This window comes from Gopherus evgoodei, chromosome 16 (assembly GCF_007399415.2).
Source record: "Gopherus evgoodei ecotype Sinaloan lineage chromosome 16, rGopEvg1_v1.p, whole genome shotgun sequence".
In the NCBI taxonomy this organism is placed as follows: domain Eukaryota; kingdom Metazoa; phylum Chordata; order Testudines; family Testudinidae; genus Gopherus; species Gopherus evgoodei.
The window spans coordinates 918,618-937,879 of NC_044337.1; the positions used below are offsets into that span (position 1 = coordinate 918,618).

Genomic DNA, 19,262 nt, shown 5'->3' on the forward strand with positions numbered 1-19,262 from the left:
GGCACAAAGCTTCCCGCGAGTGTGACGTTCCTGTGTGTGGCCGCTGCCCCAGTAACCCCGCCTAGCCCCGCCTTCCGATTGGGCGTGAGGGCGGTGTAGGAGCATGACGCGAGGGTCGACGCGTGCTGTGATTGGCTGAGCGCTGAAGGCTGGGAGGTGGCGTGCTGCCCCGCCCCCCGGGTGTGCGCGAGGCGGCGGCGCGTGGCAGCGGCGGCGGCTCCCGGGCTCAGAGTCCCGAGCGCAGGCGGCGGCGCTGAGCCCGGCCCGGCCCGGCCATGACCGACTTCAAGCTGGGGATCGTGCGGCTCGGCCGGGTGGCCGGCAAGGTGAGGGGCCGCGCGCCGCGCCGCGCTGGGCGGGGCGGGCCGGCGGGAGCGCCCGGCTGGGCCCGAGAGCGGAGGGGACGGGACGGGTCGGGGGCGCGGCCGTGGCGCGGGGCCCCGGTGGGGGCCGGTCTGCGCGAGGCCGCGGGGGGCTCCCTGGGACTGCGGCGGCGAGTGCCCGGCACGTGGGCGGGCGTGGAAACCCGGCCCTTGCCTGGCGCGTGGCTCGGCCTCTCGGCTGCAGCTCGCGGCGCGGGGCTCGCGCTGGTGCGGGGCCGGGGCCGGGGGAAGCCGCAGTTGCGCGTGGAGCTGGGAGTGCGGGAGCTCCGGGGCCCTGTGGTGAGGGGCAGGGCAGGGCGCTGAGCCGGGAGGTGCACGCGATGGCCCCAGAAGGCGCTAATATCCCGTTCGCTTTCCAGGCGGCGTGGTCCGAGGCAGGCGTGTCAGAGCCGGGGTTCCGCCCTTGGATGCTAACATAGCTTTGTCCAGATGAGAAATGCAGTAAGGGCATTGGTGGCCCAGCTAGGGGCAGGTCTCTGGCCTTTGTTGTCCGTCTGAGATTGCCTGTAAGGCTGCCATAGATCTTTGGATGTGTCCGTTGGGTCTGTCCATCGCGATCTGGATCCAGCTTCTTCAGTTTGTTTCACACAGGCACTTGAATGGTACCAGTATTTAGTCTGCAATGGGTATAGACTGGTAGTGACTTACAGTGTTTTAGTCAGCCAGAGCTATAGTGAATTCAGTAAACTTGTTTAGTTTTTTTAGTAGTGCTCTTTCTAAAAGGAAACTCAATTCCTAGTTCAGTGTATGACAATTCCATGTACAGCAAACTCTGTAAAAAATTGAGATGCATCTTTGCCATGGTACATGATGGTGATACAGTACTGTATTCTGCTTAGCTAAGTATGTTACTAAACCGGCCAATGTGTCTTTTGTTTTTTTTTTTTATTAGGATTCACCCAGTTTTCGGAAAAGATGTGGGTGGTAGCCATTAAGTGGTCTCAAATTTGTTCTTCTATTTGTCTAAGTTAGTGTTGGGGTAGTGGAGATTTGAAAGGAACAAGTGTAGGTAGAGAATACATGGAATAACTGTTCTCCTAGAATATTTTAGCAGCAAATTGAATAAGCATAGAACCAGTGAAGAAGAGCTCTGTGGAGCTCAAAAAGCTTCCCTCTTTCGCCAGTAGACGTTCGTCCAAGATATTATCTCACCCACCTTGTGTGTGTCATAGAAACAGTAAGGCATTTGCCTTCACTAAACTGTTGGTGAGCTCTGGAATGTAGACCTGCTGTGAAGGTTCTTAGTTCTACAGGGTTGAACATACTTTGTCTAGGTTAGGTAATGGGTAAATAACTTCATATGTCACTAATATTTTAATAACTTCTACAATTCTAGTTGATCCTGTATTAAACCTAGGGTCTGGGTGCTTTGCCGTCCCACTTCACATGGCAAGTAGTGCCTGTGTAAGGCAGTGGTTCTTGACCAGGTTTCTGAAATCCCCTGGGGGGCTGCAAGCAGGTTTCAGGGGGTCTGTCAAAGTAAACCAGAGAGCAGAGCCGGTGTTAGACTCACTGGGGCTCAGGGCAGAAAGCCAAAGCTGCACAGGGCTGAAGCCAAAGCCTGATCAATTTAGCTTTGCAGGGCCCCCCCTGTCATGAGAGCCACAGGCAGTTACCCTGCTTGCCACCCCTAATGCCAGCCCTAGCTTTTAATCTACTAGATATGCAGAAAAACAGTTGTGGCACAGATGGGCCATGGAGGTTTTTATAGCAAGCTGGGAGGAGCTCAGAAGGAAAAAGGTTGAGAACCCCCGGTGTAAAGAATATAGCTAAAAATCTGTTCCCAGTAAAGTGATGTAATCAGGAACTGGTTGTGCAGGTGCTGCTTACTTGCGGTGTTAAAATATTGCTAGTTAAATCATACATTGCAGAATAACTTCAGTAATAACCTTAAATGTTTCAAAAAAGTTACAGCTGTTCTTAACTGCCTTTAACATGTTTGGTATATTTTAGACAAAGTATACGCTGATAGATGAACAAGACATCCCATTAGTGGAGAGTTACTCTTTTGAGGTAAGTGTTTTGAGCTTTGTTTAAGTTCTCTGAGCCAATATGGTTATTAGACTCTTGACATACTGTGGCTAGAATAGTGCTTGCAAATCATAATTCCCCTCTCTGGAGAGGATAGATAGCTATTAACATTACTACTAGCCACTAAGTCTAGAGCATGGCTTCTGAACATGGATATTAACATGTTAGACATACATAGTTACAATTGTTAGGCTGCAACCTTGTTTTACAAGGTTAAGTTATATAGGGTATATCTATAGAGGCAGAAAAGGTGTATTTTCAATCAAGTTAGTTTAACTCAATTGAAACCCCCTCCCCACACCTGGGTAGACACAACCTTTAAGACTGTGGTGTTCACAGACCAGCTCAGCTGTCATTAAAGATATTAAACTGTGTATGTGGGTGTTACGGTGGGTGGGGTTGTTTTAAAAAAACACCCTTTGTTGTCTGTGTAGAGAAAGATCATGTTTCCCTTTTCCTTCTCCATTCCAGTCCCATTAGCAGCTGTTGTGGTGTGGTGAGGAAAACATAAATTCTGAAGCAACAAGTGTGGGCACTACATGACTCAATGGTGAATTCTGTCTGTCTTTCAAAAGTACTTATAAGGCCCCTGTACCATTATATCTGAGTCATTATAATTTTTAATGTACTTATCCTACCAGCATACCTGTGTGATTGGGAAGTGCTGTTATCCCCATTTTACAAATGGAAAACTGAGGAACAGAGAGACCAGGTGACTTGTCTATTGTATGTAGCAGAGAAGAGAACCTAGGCTGGCACCTTAACCACATGACCATCTGTTCTATCCTCTTTGCCCATAGCATTTCTGCTGTGTGCAGTCCACCTCTTCCTTCTCCCCAGAACCTTTTGTTCTCTGTCTAATACAGAAGTATTAAATAACTAAAATCCCATTAAGATGAAATGGCATATAATCAGTTTCCTGCAGTTGCAGGGGGCAGATGATGTTGGGTGTTGGTCTTTCCTGTCTCCCATTTCCCAAAGGGAATGTTAAGCAGTGCTGCTGACAGTTGGATGCCCTTGGTCACAGAACACTCTTTCCTTCTCTCCAGGCTCGGATGGAGGTAGATGCTGATGGAAATGGTGCTAAAATATTTGCTTATGCTTTTGACAAAAACAGAGGAAGGGGATCTGGGCGTCTGCTGCACGAGCTACTGTGGTAGGTGTTGTACAAAGAATTAATATAGTAATCGGTCAGGGATGTAGCTTGCAATCTTCAGCTTGTTTGTACACTAAATAATGCATTATGTACACTAACAGTGGGTGCAATTAGAGATGTTGCGGTGTTAAAAGGCTTAATGAAGAATGAAACCAGTCTCTCTCTAAGAAATGTTGCTCATGGGAAACTACTTGTTTGCTCATATATACCCATAGTTTAAATCTAGGAGTTACTAAATTCCTAGAACCTTTGGGTTCTGTTCACCCCATGATATGCAAGTATAACTCCCAGTAGTACCAGTGAGATGTGAATGTTTTGTGTTTGCTCAGTCTTCTGAATGATTGATTGGGATAGGACAGTGCTAAAGGTTCAACTGATTGTTTCAGCATAGTGGTGCTTTGTTTGCTGCTAACTTTAAATTTTGCACACTTTATTGAATACTAGTCAGTGCTTTACATTCTCTGTCAGGCAAGTCACCTCTGCCTGTCTAAACACTTCAGAGGCTGACTTGATATATTCAGTACTTTAATTTGGTTATTTAATTTTGTAAAGTGTGTGTTCTCCTGTCTAGCTATCTTGTAGGAAATGATTTTGCTCCCTTTCATGCACAGAGCAAATCCTTGACTATCGTTGGTGACTAAAAACTGAACTTAAAAGTTTGTAGAAAAGGTAATTGCTCATGGTGAGAGAATCCTGAAGTAGTCACTGAAAGCTCTTTATTTTGAGACATAAGCCTGGGGATATTGTTTGCTGGTCACCTCGATGAGTTTGTATATTGTTGCTCTAAATTGGAGTTGCCCAGAAATTATCCACTCAAACCTATTGCTTAATGAATTTTCTGGTTAAATATTCATGCAACTGTGGGACCCGTTGAGGTCCCCCACTGCCCCCCAAATAATGTTTTTACATACCGCCCCTCACTGGTGTCTAAGGCCTGATCTACACTGAAATGTTAGGTCAACCCAGCTATGTTGCTCAGGGTGTGACATAGTTAAACAATAAACCTCTGGTGTAGACAGCGCTATGTCAATAGAAGAATTCTGCAGTTGACCTTAGCTGCTCACCTCTCAGGGAGGTGGATTACCTATACTGACAGGAGAAACCCTCCTGTCAATGTAAGTAGTATCTACGCTGAAGCGTTGCTGCTGTATTGTTTCAAACGTAGACAAGTCCTTAGCACTCTGCACCTGTTAGGTTTAGTGCCTCTGGCAGTGCTGCTAATCTTGTTGCAAAGGTAACTGACTATAATTGTTTGGTAAATCAGATTGCCCACTGCAGTGGACACAAACCTAATGCTGTAATAACTAAAGTCCATAAGTAGAATTAATAATCCCATAAAAGGATGCCGCTTCTGTTCAAATGACTGATATTGAAAGTTATCCACATCATGGTGGTCCAGCTGTTTGCATATTGAGCAGCCTATTCATTCTCTCTTTCAGTAACACGACTGCTTTACTTTTTGAATAAATTATAATGAATTCAGTTGAATTGTGTACAGAAAATAGTATCTCTTTGTTCCCTCACCTTGCATGTATGCATTATGATTAAGGCTACGTTTTAGTAACGGGTATTTTTAGTAAAAGTCATGGATGGGTCATGGGCAGTAAACAAAAATTCATGACCCGTGACTTTTACTAAAAATACCTGTGAATAAAACTTGGGGTAGAGGATGCGCCTGACTGGAGGCCCTGCGGATGCTGGGGGAGGGTGGCCCAGCTGCTTGGGGCAGGAAGTGGGGGGGCATGGGCAGCAGCCTGGGATCTGAGACCCCTGCTGATGCTGGGGGTTGGGTTGCCGGGGCTAGCAGTCTCCCTGCCTGGCTCCATGCCTACCCCCCAGCAGTGGCAGAGTTTGGGTATGGGATGGAGCAGTGGGTTGGGGAATGGGACGGGGTGAGGCAGGCTTTGGGCAGCACTTACCTAGGGGCTCCCCAGAAGCGGCGACATCCCCCTCGTTCATCTGCTAGCCAGATGCATGCAGGCACCACCACCACAGCTCCTGTTGGCTGTGGTTCCCGGCCAATGAGAGCTGTGAAGCCAGTGCTCTGGGTAGAGGCAGCTGCAGAACTTCCTGGCCACAACTCTGCCTAGCAGCTGAGCCTAATTCCTCACACAATGTAGTTGCAGGTACCATCCAGCTACAGCCTGGTCAGTGCTCTCAGGCTTTTTCCTGCCCCAGTAATCCAAGCTCCAGTGTCACTCTGATTTACATGAATTTGGAGTCATTTAAAAAAAAAACAAAGAACAAAACCCCATGTTTTCCTTGGCAGGCCAAGCTTGATGTTCTGCCCTCCCTACAAGTGGGCTGTGAGGCTAAAGCACTTTGAGGTCTTTAAATGAAACGATGACGTGTTATTGTCCTCATCCAATAGCCAGTCACTGTTTCCAACCCCAAGCCTTGCCTCTTGTCTAAACCTAATCTCAGAACTGGAGAAAACTGCAGCAGGTAGAAAAAATTGAGTCAGTTGGCATTTTCTGCAAAAATGCAGCTTATACTGCAAGAGCTAAGCTTGTCTGCCTGATGTTACTGATGAGTTGTTGCTGCTGCACCCGGCCAAAAAGTGAGAACTAAGTTTTTCTCCGACATTGCCATATTAGCAGTTGTCTACTTACAATCTTGAGTCAGTACAGCATACTGCGGTTTCAGCATAAGTGTTTACACTGCCTTTGACACCAGTTTAAATAAATTAGTTTAAAATCACAGCTCAGCCCTCAGCACAGGAAACTAGCTACTCCCAGAATGCAAAAAGGAAGCTTGTTTCTATCCTAATTACTTCAATGGAGTGTGATTTGCAGCACTTAGTTGGGACTAAATGATGACAGCAGCCGAACAACACTGCCATTGTCCTTTGCAAAAGGGCTCCGTACTCTTCCTTGTTGTACTTGACCATGTCCTCAGGACAGGCCCTTTGCCCATTCATTCCCCAAAGCAGGATTTTCATGTCTCTCTGGCTAGTCTGCCCACAGGATGAGTTTTCCTTCCTCATTCATCCTTTTTATTCTTGGAGGCATGAGGAGTCCTGTGGAGAAAATAGCCTGATCATGTAATTAAAGACTCTCAGAGACACAGGGGGCCACATTAAGGTTGCATGTGCAACTTTAATTCAGGCATTTCCTAACTTTTGACTGCTTGACTTAGCAACTGTGGTGTTCTTCTAACATATCTATTATTTCATAAGGTTTTTAAAAAAGCAAACTGAAAAAAACAAATTCCATCATGTGGCATGCTACCGACATCCATGTGTGTTAACAGCAGGGTTGGAATATTTAGATCCACTCCCCAGGCCTCTACCACTTGAGCTACTGGGGTAACTGATAGAAATAATAGCTTGTCATCTTCTGTGGAACTGCACTCGAAGGGGATGAGCTGCACACTTTTCTAATGGGTTTCACAGATATTTGTTGACAGGAGAGGAATGGAGAGACTCGGGAATCTTGGTCTCTATTCCAGGTTCTAGCCTATGCTAGTAGGCACATACTCTTCTGCCCATTCTCCCAGGCTTGACTGCTTCTGCCCCATCACTGGCTCCTTGTCCCAGTCTCCACTCCTCAGTTTTCTCATCCCAGTCTGACTCTCCCTACTCTCCCTGGCTCCATCAGATGCCACCAGTTCGGTCATTGAGAGCACAGGAGGGACAGGCTCCTTGCTCTTAGTTCTATTGCAGGGGTGGCCAACCTGTGGCTCCGAAGCCACATGCGGCTCTTCAGAAGTTAATATGCGGCTCCTTACATAGGCATATACTCAGGGGCTGGAGCTACAGGCACCAACTTTCCAGTGTGCCAGGGGGTGCTCCCTGCTCAACCCCTGGCTCTGCCATCGTCCCTGCCCCCACCCTCTCCCCTGGGCCTGCCGTGCCCTCCCTCTTCCCCTCCAGAGCCTCCTGCATGCCACGAAACAGCTTATCTGGAGGTGCGGGAGGGAGGTAAATTCTGGCTCCTTCTCAGGCTCAGGTTGGCTATCCTTGTTCTAGTGCCTGGTCCCGCACAGGTACAGAGGAGCATTTAAAAGGAAAATCCAGCTTTCCCCCTGCAGCCTGGGCTGGAGCATGCTTAGTTAGTGGCTCTATGGGGGTGACGCATTGCAGTGTGGTCAGCACTGGGAGCAGTGAGAGGCATGTTCATGCTTTGTATGTATGGAATTACCAGAGAGGTCTTTATTGCTTAGTTCTAATGTCTTCACTGAGCATGTGCAAACTGCGATTTTTGAAAGGCTTGTAACCACATTTGGGTAGATTTTCACAGGGAAGGCAAAAGGCCCATCGTTGATGCAAAGGCTATCCCTGGTCTAAAGCATGGAGGTGCTAGAGCATTTCAAAGAAAAGGACTCAAGAATCCACCCAGTGTGGAAAATTTTAGCTCAAACTGTTAAAATTAGGCAAAGTTTTATAAATAACTGAAAACAGGGACTTATAATGGGAAGTGTGGGGCAACCTGAATAAGCTGTGCCACCATCCTCACATGTAATACCTTTTGTGTTCATTGCTCGTACTGTTAAAATGATCTTATAGTGCTGTGAATTACTGATCACTTTACAAAGCACATAGCCGGATCCAGCTCCCTGCCCTGCAGACTTGCACTCTGAGATGTAAGACATAGAGGAATAATTCAGCACAGAGATGATTTAGTGAGAAAGATTGCTACAATAAATGAGTTAGGAACGGAAAAGCAGGATGGGCCAGGAATAACACTTGCACATGGACAAGGAATAGATTGATGGGGTGAAAGAGAGCAGAAGAAAGATGAAAGGAACGGAACAATAATGAGGGGAGGCATGTAGGGAATGAAATGAATAGGAGGAAGTAAATGTTAGTTTTGGCGGGAGGGGAATATATTAAGCAGAGCATGTACATGCTAATTATCCAACCTCTTCGTTTAAACAAATTTCTATTTGTACCTGCTGGTCATGAAAGCCCACAATGGCTCCAAAGGAGTCTTTTTATAGTGTGTACTGTATACAATTACAGGCACTAAAATGGTGGTTGCTGGTCACTGGTGAAGCTCTCGAGCCTTTAAATCCTTGCTTAGAGACTTCCTAATGGAGCTCTAGCTGTAGTGTTGCATGTGCATGTCACACGTGCACCTAAGTGTATCTGATCTAATCCATCTCTTGACTGTCCTAACTTCTTGCAGAAGTGCTATAACATTTATTTTATTTTGTAATTTTCTTTTTCAATTAAGGGAGTAGACTCTGGCCTTACAATTAGTTTTCAGCTGGAGCACTTTTATGGCAGAATACTAAACTTGTGGAATAAGTCTATTCTACTAAGAAGGCTGTGAAGATCTGTCACTACGGTGACATGAATGGCATCTCTGATACACTGCTCCTTCTGACGAGAAACACACCACTCATAGTCTATGGAGAACTGTTCTTTACTTTGAACTGCAAATTGTATTTAATCTCTTTCAGGGAGAGGCACCGGGGAGGGATTGCCCCAGGATTTCAAGTGGTGCATCTGAACGCAGTGACGGTGGACAACCGACTGGACAATCTGCGTTTAGTCCCATGGGGATGGAGACCCAAAGCTGAAGATGTTTCTAGTAAACAAAGGTATATCAACACAATATTTATGGGTGAGATGTAATGGAGCTCAGGAGTAAGCTGCATCCAACAAATTAACTTGGAACTATCTTCAAAATTGACTTGCCTCTTCCAGACTATTTTCTAACAAAAACCCAAATAAATGAACCTTGATCTAACACCTTGATCTTGAACAGCTCACAATTTCTGTTCCTGCATTTCCCCATCTGAAATGGAGAGAACAATTTATTGTGGTTTATAGACAAAACAGAGCCTGTCATCACTGTGACCAAGTGTCTCCCCTCCTTTTCTGTTCTTTGTCTTTTAGAATTGTGGCAGGGAAACACAAACCAACAAAAAATTTCCATTGATGATGATCAGAATTTAGATTGGCAAAGAAAAAAAAAAAAAGGCTTGACCTTATTAGTTTGACATGTGCATAATTACTTTGTCTATTTTGATGTGACATTGACAATATGTGGTTTAATGGTTATAAAGTTTTTTACCTTTTTGAGTTTGTGTGTTCTTTTATTAGATAATTGTCTAACCCTCCCCCCTTTAATTTTCCACAACTATGAAAACTTAGATTAAATTTTTTTAAAATACATCGATATCTACTGAAACTACAAAAAATTGAATTCTGCCAAGACTATTTATATCATAATTGTTGAAAGAAGAAAACAATCAAAATCTTGTTGGCTACAAATGTAGCTTTTTATTAAACTTGCATACATTCCATTCCATTTGGATGATGGCATTTGGGCATCATAAAACTAAGTCTGCAGTTTTAACTGGATAAAGGATTTCGGTTCCTGTCCTAAACTGTTAACGCTACACAGCAGCCTCCTAACCTTCCAGAAGTTGCTGCCGTTCAGTTGATGAAGTGTTCCCTGTGCGTAGCTTGTAAAGTGCTTACGATCAGGAGTTATGTGACTTGAAGTAGATACTAATCAAAAGATGGCTTAGGCCCTAGGATCAGGAGTGCTTATTTGGAGTCAGTTTGACATCACAATAGTTTTGCAGTAACTACCTGTGATATCAGGATTTCTCAGGTCAAGTAGAAGCATCAGCAGATGCAGCAACTATCTAGCAGATGTTTCTGTACTATCCATCACTATAGTGTCCAATGCTGAAACAATCCTTTCACTTGTGTTGCACTACTAGTAATAAAAATCACTCAATCCCCATAATATGTATTAAAGTGTTGAGTTGTATAGCAAGCCAAGCCTGACAATATTAGAACTGGCTAATATCAAGCAGTAAAAGATAAAAACCTACTTCCTGCAACTTGAGGAAACTAAAATTAAACCAAAAACATGAAGGGAGATGATATCTCAGCCTCAAGTGCAAACTATTTGGGGGGTCTTTCTAACATAGTTTGCATAGAGATTTAGTGCAGAGAAAAATCTTGCCATATACTGTTAGTCCTGAGAAATCCAGTGCTTGATGCTCAAATATTGTGTTGAAGCCTGTGGCGTGTCCTTTAGTCATCTGACATTTAGCTGGTTATAGTGCACTTGTGGCGCTTATCCTGGGGCACCAAAATACCAGCAAAGCTCATATGAGCCAACAAATGCAGTGCTATTCAACTTAATATGTATTCAGGTTAAAGACAAAGTGAGTTACTGGAATCAGATTCCATCCTCCTGTGCTAACATTTTGTGAGGGCCTGAGTCTGTGCTCTGCTGCATAGACTATGGCCCAATAAGTTTCAGACCTCACTCATCTCCCTGGGTAATGTTTTGTTTTAATTGTATGGTGCAGCCTGAATAACATTAGAACAGTGTTTGTGTTATGTTAGTGGAGACCTATGGGCTTCAATCCCATTGTAGCACTGTAATTTCTTGTCTACTAAATTGAAATAGCCACAGCACTAGTAAGATGATGCTGTTCAGAGCATTGGTCAATTTAAGAAACTTCCTTTCAGAAGCCAGTGAATGGCAAGAGTTTCTACATTAGAGCAGGCTAGGAGAGCTCAAATGGGGAAATAAGCCCTTTGATCGACCCTTATTTAAATACAGTGTCTTCAATTAAACATTTTTTGGTGATGGCTTTTGCATCAGGCCTGAAATGGGAATCCTGAAAAGAGGCCAGTTAAGGGAGGAATGCAAATGGACCCTTAACTCTAATGAGGTCAAAGACAGTGTCTGCACAACCTACTTCACAACTTGAATCAGTTTTAATTTCCATAAATGTCTTTTCTAAACTCATGGAATAAACGTGTTTTTTCCATTAAAGGGAACAAAGTCTGTACTGGCTGGCGATCCAGCAGCTTCCCACAGATCCAATAGAAGAGCAGTTTCCTGTGCTGAATGTAACGCGGTATTACAACGCTAATGGGGATGTTGTGGAGGAAGAGGAAAATTCATGCACATACTATGAATGTCACTACCCCCCATGCACAATGATTGAAAAACAGGTGTGTTCAAAGTACATTGAAAGTAGCGATGGAAGAGACCCATTAGGCCACTTTGTGTCCAAAGATTGTTCCCTGCTGTGTAATCTCCAGTGCTTTGCCTTGTCTAGTTTTGAGTGTCTCAGGCTATCACTAATGATCTTCATCTGAATCCCTATAGAAGAAAATTCCCTGTCCTAATAACTGCAAGGTATTTTTTCTAGTAGCGTTAATTTTCTTTTTTTCATTTGAATTTCATTATTCCCCATTAGGATGCCTTAACAATTCCTTAGGCTTCGGGGGTATTTTTACTCTGAGTAATTGGCTGTATACCACAATTACGTGTATAATCCATGCAAACTGAATATCAAAATGCTTTAGCAAGTGTGCATGGTGGAAGATACACAAAGTGGGTTATTCCAGATGATGAGTTGCAAAGAAGGCTCTTCTGCTATCAGTGGCAAGGTTGTGAAGGGACAGCAAAGCAGCCAGTGATGAGGAAGGGTTGAGCAAATCCACTGAGGGCTTTAAAAATAAGAAATCTTGAACTGGAACTTGAACTGATCTAATAGAACTTGTTGAGAGGGTGTTAATTCTGCTTTGTATGTCAGAAGATGGGCAGTAGCATTCTGTGCCTGCTGGAGAGCTGCAGAATACTGAAAAGAGGGGAGTTGCATTAGACAAGAGGCGATAAAGCTGTGGATGAAGATCTGAGCAGTGGAGGAGTCAAAGTAGTAGCATCCCCGGCCATTGTTAGGAAGGAGATGATAGGCAGCCTTTAGACAAGGGAGTTTTGGAAGGGGAAACTGGCAGAGAGTAGATTGGGTGAAGAATGGTCTGAGGACTGAGCCTTGTCTCAATGAAGCAGATGTGTCCTTGTCTGAACGAGGGATTTTTTTCCTTTTGATAGTGAATGCTGAGCAGGATAAACTTCCAAGACATGCAGGTTACCCCCTGGACCCTCCCAAATTAAGTGCTTTTAAAAAAAAGCTTTAAATATGGTGAACCTTTAAGCAAACACGTACCTTAATGTATGAGTCTTACATGTGCTAACTCCTGAACCGGGATCTCCATCTTTTTTTCTCCCTTCCCCCTTTTGGGACCAATATCGCGAAGCCCCCTGATGATCCACAAGTTTGAGGGCTGAGCCTCTGCAGTACTTCTAGTCTTTTTTTCCTGATCTGGGAACACTTGGACTATCTGGCAGAACTATAACACTGTAAGAAGAAATGTGAAACTCTCAGTGGTCTCAGCTCATTACACTTGCTAACTTCTCAGTGCTGCAGTTGCTCTTAGAGCATAAGTTAGTGCAATGGTTGCAGATCCTATTGATTCAGGGAATCTAATTGTTGGATGTTCATATTTCCCAAATGCTGATAGATATATGGTGGGGCTTGTCCGTGTGTCGGGCTTCTTGGGGAATGGCTTACCTGGACTCTTGGGGCTGAGCTGGCTAACTGATAGCTGTTCTACATTTTTTCTAGTTACGTGAATTCAATATATGTGGCCGATGCCAGGTAGCAAGGTACTGTGGGTCTCAGTGCCAGCAGAAGGACTGGCCTGCTCACAAGAAGCACTGTCGGGAGAAGAAACGAACCTTCCAGCAAGAGCTCGGACCAGAACGATGACCAGGTGGCACAAGCCTCTCAGCAGCAGGATTCCTTCTCAAAGGCATTGGACTCTTGCTTTTGCACAGTAATGACAGACTGCTTATTGAAGCCAGAGGCACTGAAGAAGACAAACCCTGTGATGCTTGAGTAGAACAGCTGACTGGACTAAGCCAGCTCTGACTGGTGCTGTGGAAAGGGATTGGGTCTTCCCTTCCAGTATTATATTCTCAAGCAAAAAGACTACTGTGGAGGCTCCAGGCAGGAAGCTTCTCATTATTTATATGTTAATATGTTTGTAAACTCATGTACAGTTTTTTGTTAGAAATTCTCAATAGGACTCATTTACTGTAATGTTCAGATGAGAACACATTGTTGGCCTACAAGTAAAAAAACTGTCATGTAGCAAAAGCTTTTTTTCCCATGTGGCTAAACAATATCTGTGGCTGTTCCAGGGCCAGGAGCCTGGCTCAGACATCAGCAGTTACTCTGGAGAACTCTGCATGGAAGTTATATTTTAAAAAAGCAAAACAAAGTAAAGGGTTGGAATGAATTGTTGTCTGCTCTGCTCTGCAGTTTTCTCCTGTTCCCTTTTAGCCATTTCTGAAGCTCAGTAACACTTGGTCTTTACATCTCTTACTAAGCATTTTCTTTCTAATACACCAAGCCTTGACACTGGGCCCAGAATTCAGGGTATCATCCACAAGGAGACTGGAAGGGCATGGAGCTGGTTGATCCCACTTGCATTGGAGAAGGGCTGCTAGAGATCATGCTTTGTGTTTTGCAGAAAGTTAAATCTGGTTTCCTGCTGTCAAACCTTTGCATGCTCATGAATGTCGCCAAAAGATCTTCTCTTGCTTTTCCAGATGTTTGTAACTGATCTGGCAGGTATAGTGGTTGCTTTGGGATACTCCTTACTTTAAAGAGATGCTATCAATCTGAAAATCATATCTTTCTGAATTTTTTTTTACTTAATAGTGAAAATTAACACCAAAAATGTGGGAGGAACTATTTTTTGACCTGCTTTGGAAAAGAGAATTATTTTGGCTGCTCTTGCTTTTTTATTATGTATAACAGATACCTTAACGCTCTGCTTACTTTTCCTTAGAAATACCAGAAACGTCAAATTTGGGTGCTCTCTATTGTTTTTGAGGGACTAAATAGATGACTCAAATATGCAGTGCAAATTTTCTCAGTCCTTAATAGAAAGGAGTACGGTATTGAATTCTTAAATAGCTTTTCTGCAAGTTTTTAGTGAAATAAGTGTTAACCTAAAGAACCTGAAAAACATCACTTCCATTGGGTTTCACTTCTTTGGTACGTGGGTCAGTCCTAGTTCGTTTGTCTCGAGAGTCTGCCATGGAAAACCCAGTAGTTTTACCAGTCATACTTGCATAGATATAAGAGCCTTTTATTCTTGTAGCTTAAACCCCCTTCTCAAGCAACATAAGCTAAGCCCAAGAAAAAGCTCTCTCATGGGAATGTGTGTACCTGGAGTTATACCAGTATAACTATACTGCTTTTAATTAACACCTTAGCATATAAAATAGCACACAATTAGTTGCTTTAAATGAACCAGTAGAAATTCCTGTGAATGCAAAAAGGGACATAGATACATATGATGCTGGTCCTGTTTTCTGCTTGTTTAAATAGGCAGGTAATTAGCATGACTGACTTTTTTTTTTCCATGGCACTGTCTCAGTGCACTGGCACTAAAGACCACAATCCCTTTCACAGCACTTGATTACAAAGGATTTTTAATCATTATACGGAACAATTTGATAGAAATAATGTTTAACTTTTTGCTATAGTGGTGGATTTTATTTGTAAAAAAACAAGGTGAGCATAGTTGACTTACCTGGATAGTGTTAGGGGCTAACCATGAATTCAGATAATTTTAATTTCAGGATTGTAAAGTTTTGAGAAACGCTAATGAAAAAGATGAATCTGTTAAATACAGAAAACTGTGAAATCATTGGCTCCCTAAGAATTGAGAGAAAGTCACTTATCTCAAAAATTAAACTCTGCTGTGGAATGGAGAGAGAAGAAACTAGAAATAGGAAGAGGCAGTAGCAGGAGTTGTTGGAAAAGGGTAATGGTGGAGCTTTGGCCCAGTTTCATGGAAGGAACCAGTGAATATGGAGGCTTCTCGTTACAGGACTGTTTTCAGTTTCTTATGACTGCCAAGCTGTAACTGGGTTGATGTTTTTCCATGTTGTGTGTGTGCCTCAGGCTGTATTTTCTTGAAAAATTTCTGCCAAAATTGTTCAGCTGTTTCTGAGAATAAGAACCGCCATACCGGGTCAGACCAAAGGTCCATCTAGCCCAGTATCTGTCTACTGACAGTGGCCAATGCCAGGTGCCACAGAGGGAGTGAACCTAACAGGCAATGATCAAGTGATCTCTCTCCTGCCATCCATCTCCATCCTCTGACAAACAGAGGCTAGGGACACCATTCTTTACCCATCCTGGCTAATAGCCATTTATGGACTTAAACACCATGAATTTATCTAGTTCTCTTTTAAACACTGTTATAATCCCAGCCTTCACAACCTCCTCAGGCAAGGAGTTCCACAAGTTGACTGTGTGCTGCGTGAAGAACTTCCTTTTATTTGTTTTAAACCTACTGCCTATTTATTTCATTTGGTGACCCCTAGTTCTTGTATTATGGGAATAAGTAAATAACTTTTCCTTATCCACTTTCTCAACATCACTCATGATTTGATATACCTCTATCATATTCCCCCCTTAGTCTCCTCTTTTCCAAGCTGAAGAGTCCTAGCCTCTTTAATCTTTCCTCATATGGGACCCTCTCCAAACCCCTAATCATTTTAGTTGCCCTTTTGTGAACCTTTTCTAGTGCTAGAATATCTTTTTTGAGGTGAGAAGACCACATCTGTGCCCAGTATTCGAGATGTGGGCGTACCATGTGGGCAATAATATATTCTCAGTCTTATTCTCTAAAGGTTAGTGAAAATGTTTTCACATGTTAAAAGTCCTTTTGAAATACTCTAGTACTCCCTTGCTTTGGAGCAGAGAAGTAAAGTTTGGCAGGGTAGTGGCCTTTGGCGGGGGTGTGCCTTTCGTCATCCAAATTGCTCAAATTAGCCTTTGAGCATGTGTGGACTGATTTCCCCCCCCCCCCCCCCCCCGACTTGCTGCATTTTCACAGCTAAAATCTCCACAAATTCTGTTCTCATTGAGTATTCTCCAGCCTCCCACCATGCCTATTGCTGATCGCACTGAGTATCTGGTAGCCTAGGCTAGGCAAAGTCAGAGTTTCCCTGTAATGGCTGCTGCTGGCCTGGGTGAGGCTGAGCACTGGAATTGAGACCAGGGGGCATTTCTGTTCTATGCTTTTCAGTGATCCCATCACTGGTTCCCAGGCAGCATAAAGGAAGAAGCTGCATAACTGGAATGCAAAGGGGACAAAAAATGGAGGTAAAGTAGAAGATTTGGACAAGGAGTCTGGTGAGACAAGGACTGGAATGTATAGGGGTGGACTGGGAGCCAGGGAGAGAGAGGGATGGCCATTTGGGCCTATTGTGCAAGGAGAGGGTTATGGAGACTGGGACTGGTTGGGTAAGGGGAGGGACTGGAGCTGATGAGGGAAATGGGCCTAGGAGCTGAGGTTTGAGACTGAGCAAACAGATTGGGATTAGAAACCGGTGGGGGTGAAGGGAGTGAAGGAGAGAGAGGGCAAGGAGCTGGACTGTGGGATGAGAACGGGCTGGCTGGTCAGAGACTGGGATTAGACTAGATGACCTCCTGAGGTCCCTTCCAACCCTAATATTCTATGATTAGGTGTTGGAAGAGGGAGAGACTTGGGTTTTGAGGCGTAGGGAGATTCCGTCTCAGAGACTTGGCAGCTAGGACTGGCTGGGTGAGGAGAGAAAGTAGATGAGAAGCCTGAGGAGAAGGGACTGGGAAGGTGAAAAGACTGAGACTGGCCCAAAGCCAGGGGAAGGGGAAATACAGGATTGGAACAGGTTGAAGGGGATGGGGAAGGAGGAATCAACCTTGGGGGAAATTGGCAGAAAGTTCATTTGAGCAGACTTCTCTTCAGAATCTGGAAAGGGACCATGGATTCCTGAGTGTCCCCATTCCTCTGCTGTCGGAAAATGTGCTCTCACTGGCAAAGTGCAAGTCTCATTCCCTTCTGGTGCAAAGAGGGCGACCCTTAGATTCATAGACTCTAGGACTGGAAGGGACCTTGAGAGGTCATCGAGTCCAGTCCCCTGCCCTCATGGCAGGACCAGATACTGTCTAGATCATCCCTGATAGATGTTTATCTAACCTACTCTTAAATATCTCCAGAGATGGATATTCCACAACCTCCCTAGGCAGTTTATTCCAATGTTTAACGATCCTGACAGTTAGGAACTTTTTCCTAATGTCCAACCTAAACCTCCCTTGCTGCAATTTAAGCCCATTGCTTCTTGTTCTATCCTTAGAGGCTAAGATGAACAAGTTTTCTCCCACCTCCTGATGACACCCTTTTAGATACCTGAAAACTGCTATCATGTCCCCTCTGTCATCTCTTTTCCAAACTAAACAAACCCAATTCTTTCAGCCTTCCTTCATAGGTCATGTTCTCTAGACCTTTAATCATTTTTGTTCCTCTTCTCTGGACCCTCTCCAATTTCTCCACATCTTTCTTGAAATGCGGTGCCCAGAACTGGACACACTACTCCAGTTGAGGCCTGATCAGCGCAGAGTAGAGCGGAAGAATGATTTCTCGTGTCTTGCTCACAACACACCTGTTAATGCATCCCAGAATCACATTTGCTTTTTTTGCAACAGCATCACAGTGTTGACTCATATTTAGCTTATGATCCACTGAAACCCCTAGATCCCTTTCTGCCGTACTCCTTCCTAGACAGTCTCTTCTCATTCTGTATGGGTGAAACTGATTGTTCCTTCTTAAGTGGAGCGCTTTGTATTTGTCTTTGTTAAACTTCATCCTGTTTACCTCAGACCATTTCTCCAATTTGTCCAGATCATTTTGAATTTTGACCCTTCATCCTGTTTACCTCAGACCATTTCTCCAATTTGTCCAGATCATTTTGAATTTTGACCCTATCTTCCAAAACAGTTGCAATCCCTCCCAGTTTGGTATCATCTGCAAACTTAATAAGCGTACTTTCTATGCCAATATCTAAGTCATTGATGAAGATATTGAACAGAGCCGGTCCCAAAACAGACCCCTGTGGAACCCCACTTGTTATACCTTTCCAGCAGGATTGGGAATCATTAATAACTACTCTCTGAGTACAGTTATCCAGCCAGTTATGCACCCACCTTATAGTAGCCCCATCTAAGTTGTATTTGCCTAGTTTATTGATAAGAATATCATGTGAGACCTTATCAAATGCCTTACTAAAGTCTAGATACACCACATCCACCACTTCTCCCTTATCCACAAGACTCGTTATCCTATCAAAGAAAGCTATCAGATTGGTTTGACACGATTTGTTCTTTACAAATCCATGCTGGCTATTCCCTGTCATCTTACCACCTTCCAAGTGTTTGCAGATGATTTCCTTAATTACTTGCTCCATTATCTTCCCTGGCACGGAAGTTAAACTAACTGGTCTGTAGTTTCCTGGGTTGTTTTTATTTCCCTTTTTGTAGATGGGCATTATGTTTGCCCTTTTCCAGTCTTCTGGAATCTCTCCCATCTCCCATAATTTTCCAAAGATAATAGCAAGAGGCTCAGATACCTCCTCTATTAGCTCCTTGAGTATTCTAGGATGCATTTCATCAGGCCCTGGTGACTTGCAGGCATCTAACTTTTTAAAGAGATTTTTAACTTGTCCTTTTTTTAATTTTATCTTCTAAACCTACCCCCTTCCCATTAGCATTCACTATGTTAGGCATTCCTTCAGACTTCTCGGTGAAGACCGAAACAAAGACGTCATTAAGCATCTCTGCCATTACCAAGTTTCTTATCACTGTTTCTCTCTCACTGAACAGTGGGCCTACCTTGTCTTTGGTCTTCCTCTTGCTTCTAATGTATTGATAAAAAGTCGTCTTGTTTCCCTTTATTCTCATAGCTAGTTTGAGCTCATTTTGTGCCTTTGTCTTTCTAATCTTGCCCCTGCATTCCTGTGCTGTTTGCCTATATTCATCCTTTGTAATTTGTCCTAGTTTCCATTTTTTATATGACTCCT

At 43.9% G+C, this 19,262-nt stretch overlaps 1 protein-coding gene across 3 annotated transcripts; it reads left to right on the forward strand.

The window, feature by feature from the left end:
- The first annotated feature begins 226 nt into the window (after positions 1-226).
- On the forward strand, positions 227-14,518 carry ZMYND19 (zinc finger MYND-type containing 19). 3 transcript variants are annotated; one of them, XM_030535935.1, is made up of 6 exons: positions 227-326; positions 2,337-2,396; positions 3,464-3,570; positions 8,977-9,117; positions 11,326-11,506; positions 12,967-14,518. In XM_030535935.1, the coding sequence occupies exons 1-6, from the start codon at positions 276-278 to the stop codon at positions 13,108-13,110; spliced, it is 684 nt and encodes a 227-aa protein (XP_030391795.1). In that variant the 5' UTR covers positions 227-275; the 3' UTR covers positions 13,111-14,518. The 3 variants fall into 3 exon arrangements, with proteins under 3 accessions (XP_030391795.1, XP_030391796.1, XP_030391797.1); XM_030535936.1 differs by lacking the exon at positions 227-326 and adding an exon at positions 786-985; XM_030535937.1 differs by lacking the exon at positions 227-326 and adding an exon at positions 2,886-2,964 and having other exon boundaries at positions 2,331-2,396; positions 12,967-14,517.
- Positions 14,519-19,262: the final 4,744 nt, after the last annotated feature.